The 14,384-nt window shown below is 37.9% G+C and overlaps 1 protein-coding gene across 1 annotated transcript in view; it reads left to right on the top strand.

The window, feature by feature from the left end:
• Positions 1-13,895, top strand: part of TAF1B (TATA-box binding protein associated factor, RNA polymerase I subunit B) — a 50,275-nt gene extending 36,380 nt beyond the window's left edge. Inside the window, 7 exon segments of the mRNA XM_065631577.1 lie at positions 899-1,046; positions 2,850-3,027; positions 3,332-3,378; positions 6,219-6,309; positions 6,639-6,709; positions 8,968-9,193; positions 13,256-13,895. Coding sequence (XP_065487649.1) covers positions 899-1,046; positions 2,850-3,027; positions 3,332-3,378; positions 6,219-6,309; positions 6,639-6,709; positions 8,968-9,193; positions 13,256-13,448 — 954 coding nt within the window. The 3' untranslated portion in view covers positions 13,449-13,895.
• The last annotated feature ends 489 nt before the right edge of the window (positions 13,896-14,384 follow it).

The following is a 14,384-nucleotide window of genomic DNA, read 5'->3' as shown; positions in this document are numbered from 1 at the left end:
GGGTCAAGTTCTGGGCTTCCCAGTACAAGGAGATATGGACATACTGGAGTGAGTCCAGTAAAGGGCCATGAAGATGATGAAGACAGTGGAGCATCTTACAAATGAGGAGAGGCTGAGAGAGTTGGGACTGTTCAGCCTGGAGATAGAGGACTTCAGGGGGTATGATGTGACAGGAGGGTGAAAGGGAGAAGAACCAGATCCTCCTTAGTGTCCAGTGACAAGTTGAGCAGAAACAGACACAAATTGAAATACAAGAAATTCCATTTAAGCATAAGGGGAAAAAAACAAACAAACAAAACCCAAACCCAACAAACAAAACAAACAGCAAACCTTTTTTTCTTTGGTACAGCAAGGGTGGTGAAACACTGAAGCCGATTTCCCACAGAGCTTGTGGAGTTGCCGTCTATGGAGATGCTAAAAATCCGACTGGACGTGGTCCTGGGCAACCTGCTCTGGCTGACCTGAGCAGGGGCTTGGACCCAAGGATCTCACGCGGTTTCTGCCAACCTCCTCCCTCCTGTGATTCCCTGATCTCTGAGCTCTTCAGAGTTCACCCTCATTTGCACCTCTATATTTTTTTTCCAACACTTTCAATTTTGGAGCATCTGGAGACATACTGATCACAAAAAAAAAAAGTAATAGGTTGGTTGCAGGTCTGAAGCAACTTGCTATATTTGTTCTTTATTTCATAGGCTTTAAAACTAGCACGTTGTTCTCTGCAGTACTGCAGGCTGGCTCCATTCTTATATGCGCGTTTCATCACAGAGAGTACTAAAAGAGTCTGTATAAGTAATTCTGCATTAAATACTACAGAATTTAAAAGGGATAACTAATTTTAAATCAGTAACAAATATGAGAATAGAGCAAATATATAACACCCTCTAACTCTGTCTTTCAGTCGTGGCCCGTATATGAAGAAGTATTCAACAAAATGCATGAGCTTGCAGCGTTTTTAGACCTGCCTCGTTTTCCAGATATAACAGACAGCTGCTTTCTTCATCCAGACATGCTGTGCATGAAGTACTTGATGGAAGCTAATTTACCTGGTAAATATTTTCCTAAACTCAAACTGATAAAATATTTCTTTGGTTTATTAAACTCTAGCCAAAAGACTTGAATTACTACTTCAAAATTGCCTACTCTTTTCCTTCTAATTTATACCTATTTAAGCTTGAACTGAAAGATAATTTCTATAGAAAGCACCTTCATCAAACATTTCCGGTACGTATTATAGGTCCAGATATGCAGGGGCACTCTGGTGCTGGCTCTCTATGGTGCTGGAGTGGATACTTCACTTCAAATCTTTCAGTATCCATGTGAACTAAGAGGCACTAGTTGAAGTCACGTGATTCATTATCTTTAACTAAATGATTCATGAAGTTGGGACACGGTTCCTTAGCACTGGAATTGTCTCATATATAATATTGACTATATATTTTATAATATTATGTGTTAGCATTCATTTTAGCATTAACGAGCAATACTGTGTGACAAATGAGCTGCTGTCTCACTTGATTTCCAATCTAGTTTTGAAATAACATATTGCATAAATATTGAATATTTTTGTTTATCCTTAAATTAAGTCTTGAGTATTGAATTGCCAAAGAAAGACCAGTAAGTCCTAGTATGTGGACTGTTTGTTGGGCTACCATACTACTTATCAAATACCACTGTCACTGAAGATGAGTTATACAGACAAATAGCCTGGAAATTATTTTTTTTTTCTCCAAAGCATTCCAACAATTTATAGTTTGGGGAGTTTTATTGTGTTATTTTGCAACTAGTTACAATGAAAAAAGCTACATGGCTTTTCTGTTTACTCACAGTTGAATGAAGAGAAGGTAACCAACAGATTCAGGGCTAAAGTTCCAGAGCAAAAATTCAGATTTTGTAGATTTACACTCGAGTTGTGATCCTGTAGAGGATCACATTATTTTTCAGATTTTAAAGTATCAATTGAATCAAAGAAAAAGCTAGAAATCTGGCATTTGCAGATTTATTACAGAGAAATAAAAAGCTAAGTACTCTTTGAAAATTACTGTAAAAGACAAATATATTGTCCTTTACTTTTTCCTTACAACTAAGCTATTTATCATGTAGAAACATTTTTTGTACAAATTGAAAAAGGACTATTGTTGTTGTCTAACAACTCCTAAAAAAAGCATTCAATTGGCAGTGTTTCTTAGGACACTAAATACTAATGAAAAGGCCATTTTAATTATCTGAAAGAAAAGAAAATATACTGACAGTATTTATAAGAAAATCTGGTTTCTAGATTTTGTTCAGCTTTTACTGTTCTGTACGAAAGGATTAAAAAGTAGTTCCTACTGAACTCTTTGTAAGCAGCAAGCGAGTATAAAGGTACAGCTGGATTAAGGTTGTACTTAGTCATACATTGCTAACCTTTGTGGAATCCAACGGTGATGTAATCAGCTCCTGTACTTCTTGCTGAACTGGAAAGGTGAGAAATTTGGGGGATTTGTATCTATGAAAAATAAGTGCAGAGTAGTAAGCGACTATGCAGATACCACACTGCTGCTCTTGGAGCTGTAGTTGGATCTTTTTGGCATAACCCGTGCTAGCAGGTGCGATTAGACTTCACAGGGTAATACCAGTTTTTTTCATGTGAATATATAATAAGTTGCACCTGTTTTCCATGTAAGCGCAGTGAAGGTTGCCTAGTATTTTTTAAAATACCCAATACTTTTCAGCCTGAAAAAAATTTCTGTCTCATGGTCCTAAAAGACGTAAGTATTGTTTTCCTCAAATGACCAACATATTTGCACTGTAAAAGTACTTCTGGCTTGTCTCAGCATACTAGTTTTTATATTTCTATTTACATTAATCAGATGAATTGCATGATTGGACTTGTCGAGTGGTGAAAAAGATCTGTATTGGAGAAGCGGATTTCCTAACTCTTGTGCCTGGAAATAAGTCAACAAGAAAAGTGAAATATGATGTTCTTGCTGCTGCAGTTATTATAGTTGTGCTCAAATTACTGTTTTTATTAGATGATCACTATGAATGGTAAGTGTGCAGGCAAGTCTGTAGCAAAGCCCAAATTTCAAATAGTGCAAATGATTCTCTTGGATCATTCTTTGTTTAGTAATATTAAATTTATAGTATGTGAATTTTGATTAAGTTTAGTAGCATAAAACACACACCTGAAAGCCTTTTGGATATCAAACTTACTTATTTTTAAAAATCGTCAGTTTTAATCTGAACCTTGGAGTAAATTAGGGTGTAATTTTTGTTGCTTGTATTTGAACTTCATGTGAAAAGTGCAGTATTTGGATCTACAAAATAGACTTAATTTTACTTTTTTTTTTAGGTTACTTTCAGACTTTGCTGAAGAAAGAAATAAAAATAACAAAGAAGGTACATAAATATTCTGGTAGAAGCAGCTTTATGATTTTGTAAATGCAGTAACTTTGTAATCAGGCTTAGAAAGACTTGTTTCATTGATCATCAAAATCTGTTTCTGTCATTTATTCTTTTAGGGCAAATCTTTATTCAGAGAAAACAGATCTTGTTCATATAAAATCATCTCAGTTTACCTGCATAATTCTTATTGTACCGGATAGGGAAATTTCGTACACATTTTGCTAGGTACCTTTCTGCTTTTCCTTGTGCATGTTTGCCTCTTATTTTAGAATTTTATGTACGGTAGGTGAAGATGAATGGATATGCAGTAAAGAGGGAACACACTTTGATCGTAAACAGCAGATACTTGTTAGGGGCATCAGACCACATTTATGATAAAATCCAAACTTGTTTAGTCTTGTTAAATAAAATGCCTTAGTGTGTAACATATTTCAGATGTAATCTGTTTTCTTAGTCCAAATAATCCTGAGAGAGTGTGAAAAAGCTAGCAGCAATTAAGATAGAGAAGATAATGGTGTGAACGTGGTTCTTTGAGGGCAGAAAGACCAAATAAAAGATTATAAATCTTCAGGAAGATGTTCCGTGGCCTGATCCAGATCACAGTTGGAGATAAGATCAAAGATGTATTACAGATGTATTATCTTCTAAGCCTTCCATCCAGTTTTGGGTGCATTTTGACCCTTCTGTTACTTTTTTAAAATTTAAGTCAATTAAAAATCGGCGTTAGCCATGTGTGAGCACAATTACCACTGGATCTAGAGACAGTCATCGCTGCTAACTAAAACTGGTAATTCTCATTTTCAAGTGGATACACAGACTTATTTTGGATCTTATTTCTTTCCTTTTAGTTTACCTGGAAAACTTGAAGCATGTAATAGTGACAAGAGCAAAAGTTGTGCAACTGCTCACAGGCTGAGGCTCAAAGCCATTGATGTCTTAATGGGGTTTCTCCCTTATTAAAAAGTCTCACCGCCCTTGAGAATTAACAGCTCCTTCTTTGCCCATTTTTTTACTTCAAAATCTGCTGGTGCAACATGATCTATATGCTGTGCTATGTTGTCCTGACAATGCTGGGGTGACAGCAGCCGCGCAGTGGAGCTGATGTGAGAATTTCTGTTAGAGCGCTGATGAGTGCCAGAGCTCAAAACTGCCTCTGGCGTTTTCCCAAAGTCAGTGTGCTGAAATGAATAATGGTTAATACTGAGTTTTCAAGATCCAGTTTATGTTGGCTCCATTTTAAATTTAACTATCCTTTCCCTAGTCTTTTTTTTTCTTTAAATTAAAAAAAATAGTATTTCAGCTCCTACAGTTTTTCAAGACGGACTGGAAGCTGTACAGTTGGTTGCAGTTACCTAGTATGTCTGTGCATGTATGTTCTATGAACGGCACACAAACACAGTACTGTTTATGTTCAAATAAAATGTGATTGAGATGTATTTATATACGTGTGTATCACAGAGCTGTGCATTTTCCAGTCAGCTCAGCCATACGAACATCAGACGAGCAGTACTGGCCAGGTACACGGTTGTTATGTGTAGCATTGTGTCTCTGGCAATGGTTTTGCTTGTGACAGAGGCTTAATAATTCATAGGATGTTTAATAAAAATTTCTGCCCCTCTCCCCATGCCCTTCAACTGCCCTCCCAGCAGTTTGGGACTACTTACATAAAGCCCTCAGGGTTTAAGGAGTTCATAAAAGAAGTTGTACCCACACCTTTGAATTTTAAGTACTACTGAAGGATCTTTCTTCCCTTCATTTGTCTGTTGCATTTGGAGTCCATCTGTATTTGTGTCAGGATAACTTGAACAGCAAAATGCAGATAATACAAAAAGTATGTAAGCTCGACTGTAAGAACATGGTGTGAACTGTGGAGTTGTCATGTGCAGGGACAGGAGCTGGACTTGATGATCCTTGGTGGGTCCCTTCCAACTCAGAGCATTCTGTGATCGTAACAGTATAGTCCCCTTCAGCACAGTTTAAACAGCCACATGCACTGCAGTGGGGGTGTTGGGGAAATGCAAAGCCTGGTTAATTCACAATGCAGATAATCCACCCACGGGTAATGGGAGTTGATTATATTTTAAATATATAAATCTATACCGTAGTTTGGTTTGGAATGGTTATACTTACTGTTCCTGGTTGGTCTGCTTCCATCCTGTGCCCCTCAGGAGTGTTGATGATAAATGGGCTGCTAGAATGCCACATGCCTTAATGGTTTTTTGCATGTGCTGGTAAATATTTGTTCACATATCAATGAGTGAAGTTCCTGTGCTCAAAAACATGGGAGGCTGATGCAAAGTGAATACGATTGTCTAGTTCATCCTTCCTGCCCTGTGACGTTTCATGGATAGTAGGACAGACAGTGGGGAGTTGATGAAACTGTTTGAAATCTTACATCTCAGCTTGTTTAGATCTTATTTGTTTAAACCTAAGCTTGATGTATAGTTTCACTAATCCCTTGAAGTCAACTTGCAAACAGCTGAAGGGCACTTCACGTTGTGGAGATCTAGTTCACTCGGTAGAGAGAGGGTAGTTTCTTGCCTTAACTTTCAGCAAGGAGGGAAAAGGTTTGTATTGTGCTAAACCTATGAAATCTATTCTCAGCTAAGGAGCTGCTTTGCACTTCTTATGACATGCTGTTCTTTCACTGCATTTCTGCATTCCTCTTTCTTACAGAATGGTGAGATCAAGTATGTCTTCTTAAAGCACATAGAATTCAGGATAGGTTTGCATACAGGTGGAAGACGCAGGGTCTAACTGCATGGAGACCACCTTCTGTGTGTTACATGTCTCTTCAATTTCTTCGCAGCCTAAAATGTGAATGTTTTATTCAGGTCGTCCATATTTTGAGTTCAAAAAGTGGTACAAGGTTATAAAATGTTCATTGGATGCGGAGCAAAAGAAATTGGATGAAGAAAGAGCCAAGTAAGAGGTTTTTAAGTACTTTTCTTTTTTAAGGTAGACAGTTTTACATTAAATCCTGACCCTACAGAAATTACAAAGGTTAGGAATTTGCCGCACATTTCCATCCAGCAAGCTTGGGTGAACAGTTTAAATCCCTATCTTAATTTTCGATTTACATCATAACGTTTATCTAGCATATTAATTAAATGATCATTTTCTGTGACAAGGAACTTATACCACTGAAAATTAACTGAGTACCATACTAGCAGTATTTGTAAGAAATTACTATTCTTTTACTTGTTTGCTCCAACTTTCTTTTTTCTAACAGTTCTTATGTCTCTTGCTGGTAGGTATCAGTGGAGATGTGAAAAACCACTGTTTTATTCAGCCGACAAGAAATCTAAAGTTCTTAAGAGAAGACGTGAGTAAACTTTGCCTCTTCTCAGCAATGCAGAAGTCTGCACCAACTTTTCCCATCATAGAGAATCTGCAGCTCTGACCGTGATAACATTTACATCTTAAAATACTTTCTCTTCCCTCTTTCATCTGTGGTTACAATTAATGTAGTACTATTTTGCAACCCATGGCTGGAATTCTTCAAACAGACATTTTCCTCATGCTTAACTGAAACTGCCTTTGCCAGTCTTCCTAATGACCTGCTGAACCTCGTCTCAGGTTGAGTGCTCTGTCCTCATCTTCACTGGTTTGTCAGCTGACTTTCCATAACTGTGATCTTTGTGAATTGTTGTTGCTGTTCCATAGCTTTCCTGTCCCTTTTCTCCTTTCCTTCCTCGTGTCCTTTGGTACGGATATCCCAGGATGTCCTCTGCTAGACCTTGCGTGTCCCTCTTCTCTCCCACTCCCTCCCACAGTCTTCTGTAGAAAGTGAGGAAGGCTTGTCTGAACTTGAATAGCCAGCTGTACGTGCTCAGAATGCAGGTACACCTCCTTTGTTTTAGTAGCTCCAGAAATACTTATGAGAAATTGCTGGGTTTTATATTGACATAAAAGCAAACAAACAAAACAACAAAACCCCCACTTGTCTGTGGAAATACAGAAAACCAGAATTTTATTCAAACAAATTAGATCTGAAGTTCTTCATTCTACATTTGATAGTATCTAGTAAGCAGCAGATATTTGGAGACATTCAGAGTGGCAAGTGATATTTTCCCCTTTATATACTCTTTCACTTTCTGGAACTGACTGGTTCAGTGACTTCTAGACAGGTCGTATAGTCCTATTTGGTTTGAATAACTCATGTTGGATTTCTCTTTCAACAATCCAGCTGGGGTTTTTTGAAAGGGTTGTCAGGCATTGGAACAGGCTGCCCAGGGCAGTGGTGGAGTCACCATCCCTGGAGGGGTTTAAAAGGCATTTAGACGGGGTTCTTAGGGACATGGTTTAGTGCTAGAATTAGGTTATGGTTGGACTCAATGATCCTGAGGGTCTCTTCCAACTGGAACGATTCTATCATTCTGTGATTCTATGATACTATGAATGTTCTTACTCTTCAAAATTTGGTAGGAGTGATCCTACGGTCAAGTCAAGTTCTGTGGAAAAACACATTTGGGTTTATTTATTTCAAGCTGATCATTTGCTCAGATGCCCTTTAGTTCATGCATTTATAAGACAAAGTGAATAATGATTTATTGTTCACCATTTCTGTGGCACTCTAGATTCCTCTTCTGGCTCCGCTTCTCTTTGAGCGAGAAGAGGACCCCTTAGGTTACGGAGCTTTACCACTGGCTGTTGCAAGCAGGAATGTCACATGGTGCCATTGCAACTGGGCAAGATTCATCTTAAAACAAATTTAAAATAGTAGAGAGCAGAGTGCTCTAGAACACTTAGATGCCAGATACAGGTTTTCAGAAACCTTTCTCAGCCTTTGCTTTTGATGTGAGATTTTAGTGTCCTCTTGAAAGAGAAGCTTCCCAGTCCTTGGATTACTTTAGGATGTCTTTTCTGCTTTTTTTTTCCAGTTTATGAGTGAGTTTATTTGGTTACAGGTCATAAAAAGAAGTCAAAGCTCCAACAACAGTGGGTTTTAACCTGATTTTATTCTAAGGAAAGAAGGCTTCGCCAGTCATACAGTGTGTGCTGATCTATGATCAGACCTTCTGTCCCCTCTCAGCCTCAGTAACTCTTTCACTAGCAGTGGGGGTTTGTTGTTTTATTTTGTTTTGTTTTTTTCCCCAGTTTAAATTTGCACTGTGAAGAGTTTAACCTTAAATCCATATGTGTATGAAACCAGGCTTCCTTAATTCTGATACACAGGTAACTACTCAAAAAATCTTTGCCAGTCCTAGTGATAGCATACAACCAGGTAAATATAGCGAAAGGCATCCTGGCCTGTGTTTTCTATCAGAATAAAAATACCAGCAGTATCAAATGGATTTTACGTGCTTTACTTGGGGAATACTTACGTCTGAAAGATGTCACATTTTGAATTATCTTTCAAAATATTTCACTAAAGCATGTGACAGAGTTAAATGTTATATCGAATGGGGGAGAGAACATACAGACCTTCAAGCTTCCTCAATATTCCTTGCAGAGGTTTAAAGAAAAAAGAAAAGGAAAAAAAAGGCAAAACCACCCTATTTTCTTCCTGTATTATTCACCTCTCAATAGTATTGTAATACTTAATACTTTTGCCTTGGTTTTTTTTATCTCTTTGTACAGAAATGGTTGTGAACTTACAAAATCAGTTTCGCAAGCTGTCTGGTTCAGTGCAACCTGCTGAAAAGCCAAATCCTTCAAGTTTTCAGTTAAGTTGGTCTGAAGAAAACACAGATGGGAGTTGTTTTCACGGGCATAGCCTGAAGGGAATTTTGCAAGAAAAACGTGGTGTACTTGCAGCCATGAACCCTGACTATTGGCTGTGTACAGTTGAACTATGTCGCGAGAGGTAAGTGTTCAAATTTTTGTTAAATACGTTTTGGAAAGTTCTCCTGAAAGTAAAGTGCCATATATAGATTTCTACAAATAACAACTATGAGGGGTGTGCACAGCTTTGTATTCAGAGATAGTTAAAATTCATAGAAAGGGGCGTGTGCAGAATCGTTAGTCTTGGATTGGGAGCAGACAAACTGTAATAGAAGAATGATCAAAGAGGAGATGAGACAAAATCAACAACTACAGTCACATGGTAAGAGTAGCAGCTAGATACAAATATTCACTTCACTTCCTTCTTTATAGTGTTTTGGAAAAAAGTTGCACGACAGCTCTCCTGGGAATGGGAAAACGGTTCCATTCCTCTCTCCCCTGGCCCTCCAAAAAGCATAGGAAATTAATTTTTAAATCACTGTCCTTTTGTGGTGGCCTTAGTCAAAATTAAAGTTAAAATTAGCAATTGGAGTTAAAATAAGCAGGCAATTAATGCCTCTAGAATGTGTTCAAAAAAATAATTATGAGTGAAAAGGACTCTATCGCTATTTCGTCAAAGTATATCAGCAATCAAGTTGTATTTTTTGCAAGCAGAAAAGTAAAAATAAATTTCTTCTACTGGAAAAGTAAAAGAAGAAATATGGAAAAAGAAAATATTTTATGTTATTAAAGAAGTTTAATGTTTGTCTTTACTAGAGAACTGCTCCCAAATCCTGACTTCACAAGTGAAAGGCATTTTTTTTTCAATTAAGAGTATATCAAAACAGTCATGCTATTTGTTAGTAAAATTATTTTCTTTAAAGGACCTAATTAGCAAGGAGAATGATAGCCCAGCTAATCCAGCCGTGTACAAAGTTATAGAGATATTTCCGTATCTGCCTGGTTTGTGTTGAACTTCTCGCTCTTTAATATCTTCTCCTTTTGTGCCAAAATCTGCAAAAATTGGTGGATTTGCTCTTTGGTGGGTGCTGGCAGAGAACCACTGCCAGAGACAGAGAGCAAAACTCCTGCTGAGGGGTTGTAGGAATTCGGCAGGTTTTACACCAAGGAATCAAAAATATCAAAAATAGTGTTTCTCATAAATTCCCCAGGTAGTTTAGGGCTTCTGGATCACGTGCCAGATTTCAGTTCTGCCATTGGTTGTATCATTGAATCCTCATCCAGAAGATTGACGTACCGGTGGGTACCAGTGGAAAAGATGAACTTTGCAGATGGATTGGATTCTCCTGAATTTCTCGTGTGTGCAAGTAGAGTGTGTGGTTTTTTTGGAAAGGAGGTCAAGGTACATTAATGTGAAATGAGATTTCATTAGCACATTGAATAACATCTTAAATCTTTATCTGGTATGTACTTCTAAATGGCATGCTTGAGAGAGCAACAACCCCTACAAAAACTTAGAGATACATTCCTGATTTTTAAACATTAAATATTCCCCTTGAAAATCACTGGCTTTTACATGTATGCAGTCTTTTCTGTCTTTCAGTGGATTTATTTGCTTATCTTTATTTTCCTTTTCACATTACCTTTCACATATCCACTGTGACAGAAATGGGTTGGAATAAGGTAAACACAGTGTTCTATTACAAGAGCTTTGGTTGTGTGGACTCATTCTTTTGTATGAATAAGAAGGTTTTTTTTGAAGGGAGGAGAGGTAATAATCCTTTTACCACAAGTTTGCGTAAATCTTATGTACACACTGAATGAGTGGATATTTCGATGTATGTTTGTGCGAATAATCTTTCATGCAAAGTCTGTTTTTAAGCCTACATTTTCATATGTAATATATTAAAATGTTAATGACAAACTGTCATAGCTTTCATGAAACAAGATTTGAATTTAAATTCTTACTGGTTAAATTTCCCATTGTATCATTTGCAATGCAAGTAATTAATTATACATCTGACACTTACTTAACTTTGGAAAACATCATCTGCTCCCTTAGATATGAGGTTTTATCCTATGCAAGTGTTTGGTTTTAGTTCTATTATACATACAAACTTAAATTCTTTCTCTAAAAATCAGTGTGGTCTAACTGGGACTACTGAAGTGCTTTAATCCCAGGACTTAAGGTATGATTTCAGATCAGCAAAGCTGAGATTGGTCAAATGGTTGGTAAAATGCTTTTACATTTTCTTTTAATTTAAACGTGTCCATTTTAAACTGGATTCTAAATTGATGTGGTATAGAAGTCTTTAGGTGATATGTGATGAGGTGTGTGAAAAATGTTGAGAAAAATGTATTTCCCTTTATCACATCTAAATTTAAAATCACTTGGTATTTTTTTAGCTCTTCAGAGATGTTCCTAGGGTAAATGGCACAAAAATAGCATAAAATGGGGCAAAAATGTGTGTGTGTAAGTACTCTTCTGAAAAGTATAACTCCAGTTGATCAAATAGGTGCTCTACAGCGTGGATGTGATTGTGTGTTTGCCTTGGAATAAACAATATCACTCCCCTGCCTCTCCCCAGTGAAGACTGAGATTTGACTCCTAAGCTGCCATAGCAGCTGTAATTGCTGAATGTCAGGGTTAGGACTAGGATGTAGCAAAATGTCTTAATTCGTATTAGCCAAAAAATGCAGATTTGATTAAACCAACAACATTTCTCAATGAAGCTCAAATTTAGCAAACGTGTTGGGTTGTGAAGTCAGCTAATTTGCTCTGACACTGCCGAGATGTCTGATTTAATTTAGTTTTTGTAAGAAGTCGCTGGCAGTTTTGGAGGAACGTGAGGTAGGGCAGGGGATGGGACCTACAGTGAGAGAGACCCAGTTTCGGATTTCCAGTCTGCCAGACTTGGGGAACCTTTAAACAAAGACTCCGCTCCCCGAAGAGCAGCTTGTGTGGCACCCCAGGACGGGTCCGTCTGTTCCTCCAGTTTGAGGTAAAATGTAAATGTTTGTTGGGCTAGAGGGAGCGAACAAATGACTCTATACTCTAGTAATTAGCACACTTGCCCATAAATTGGGACAGACAGGTTCCAGTCCTTGTTCTAGTGAATATTTAAGGCTGCTGCTCTGAATCAGACAGAGGGGAAATTTTAAACTCTGCTTCCCCACATCCCAAGGCAATACCTAGTGAGCTAGAAGGTGCATAGAGCTTATATGGTGAATAGCACCCAAATCCCCACAAATGTAAAAGGTTTTTTTTTAAAAAATTGAAACAGTGGGATTTTATACTATTTTAAACTTACCGCTTTTAATAAAAACAAATTTGGGGCTAACCCAGAAAGGGGAGTTTTCCAACCTGAATTGCTGAACTTACTGTTTATAGAGCTATCTCTGCAGTCCGTCCTCGTGTCGTCTGTTCAGTCTGACACTTGGTACCAGCTAGTCCAGTCTGCTATTTTCATTAGGTACTTAATCAATAAAATCACCTCATCATTTTCCTTAACATTTTCACCATGAAAGCTACAAAAAAATTAAGCAGAAGTCTGCTGTAGCACTAATTACTTTCTGTCGACTTGGCCAGCGTTTGCCCCAGTGCTTTTCTATGTTACTCCATTGGCTTGGACTTCACTTTTCCCTCTTGCTTCTAGGTAGGTATTTTCTATTTAGCACACAAAGACAATGGAGAAGAAACGGATGGGTTGCAATCACATGGTGTAGTGTCAGGAGGAGGACAGGGGACCTGAGGGAGAGCGTGTGCGAAAGAGAATGGAGAAGAGAGCCCAGGGTGTCTGCACTGGGCAGCCTCGGCAATTCTAAACATGGGTTAAGGCAGCCGTTGTCTCTCTGCTACATTTGCCAAAAGCTGGCAGAATGGACAGTGGCTCGATTTAGTCCTGAGAGGCAAAGAACATTTTCGTTGTCTGGTTGAGTATGATCCTGATCCGTACTGCAAGAAGCTCTACAGCCTTTTCCTTCTTCCCGTGTCTGCACCATCTCTGAGCGTGTCTCAGTGCAGTCCTCTGCTTCAGGGTTTGGCAGGAATGGATCCTTTCACAGAATTGACCAGAATTGTGATTTATGCAGCTGATAAAATGTTGGCATTTTCCTCTAATTAGAGTCAAATGTATAAATGCTGGCTGAATACTAACTAAATACACTTATAATTTAGGCCTTTTTTTCCCCCATTTCTTTTCAGGTCATGTGGTCATCTGGCTCATTACAGAGAAGTGGAATTTCCCCAGAGTTACCATTTTGTACTAAGCTTATTCTCTTTTCTCCTGAGGATACAGCCCTCTTCAATCCATGATGACGTGTGTCTGATAGAACACAAGCTTTTTAATAAAAAACTCTGTAAAAAGCCAAAATACAACACAGTCATAAGGAAGTAAAAAGGTCTAAAACTATTACTATTAATCACGCGTAAATTAGTTGGTTGGATACCAAACCATGGTATTACATCTAAACTTCTACTGATCCTTTTGCCTGCATGGAAGTTTTTTAAGACAGTTATGCTGAGATCTACTACTGCACTTTACTTGTGTCATTTTATCTATAATTTAAGTCACTGGTTTCCAGCTGAGAAAGTTACCAAGGAAACTGTTTATCACAATTTATTTCCTCACTGTGCATCAGAGCCAACAGGAAGCTATGAAATTACCATTTTTTGGCATAATTGTGCATACTTTGAGCGTGCTGGACAGCACGTTAGCATCTAATTACACTGTGAGATTTTGCAATTAAAATATCTATTTTTTTTACCTACTGTTGTATGACAGCAAATATATTTCTAGAAAGTCATGTTTATTTTGTTTGGAAAAATTGTGTTAATAAATAAAAGGAGCAGTCGGTTGGTGTTTTCACTGCAGTGAGTTTTTCTAGTCATTGTTTCCAAACAGGCTGTTGTGGAGTCTCTTGTTATGCCTGAGCCTCTCATTCACGTTTACACCTTTCAGGTCCATGTTCCACTCCAGGCTTCACAGATTTTGCAGCTACTTTTGTACCTGGAACTGTGCATCCTAATTCTTGTGCAACGGTAACTGCCAGGTCCTCCTGCCGTTCTTCTTTTGCAAGGCTACTGTCATTTGAATTTCTTCTGATCATTTTATAATCCAGCATCTTCAGCAGCTTGTGCCTCAGCCATCCCACGAGTTTCTCATGCTCGGTCTTATTTATAAACTGTGTTTTTAAAATGTCCCAGACAACGTGTAAATGAAGTTGGGTGCTGCCACTACATTAAAGACACCATAACATATACATATGTTGAACAGAGATGTTGAGTAGATACCCAGATGAATATTGCTGCTTTCAGTTGAATGAAATAAAGT

Source organism: Caloenas nicobarica, chromosome 3 (genome assembly GCF_036013445.1).
Source record: "Caloenas nicobarica isolate bCalNic1 chromosome 3, bCalNic1.hap1, whole genome shotgun sequence".
In the NCBI taxonomy this organism is placed as follows: Eukaryota; Metazoa; Chordata; class Aves; order Columbiformes; family Columbidae; genus Caloenas; species Caloenas nicobarica.
This window is presented reverse-complemented; position numbering and strand designations above follow the sequence as displayed.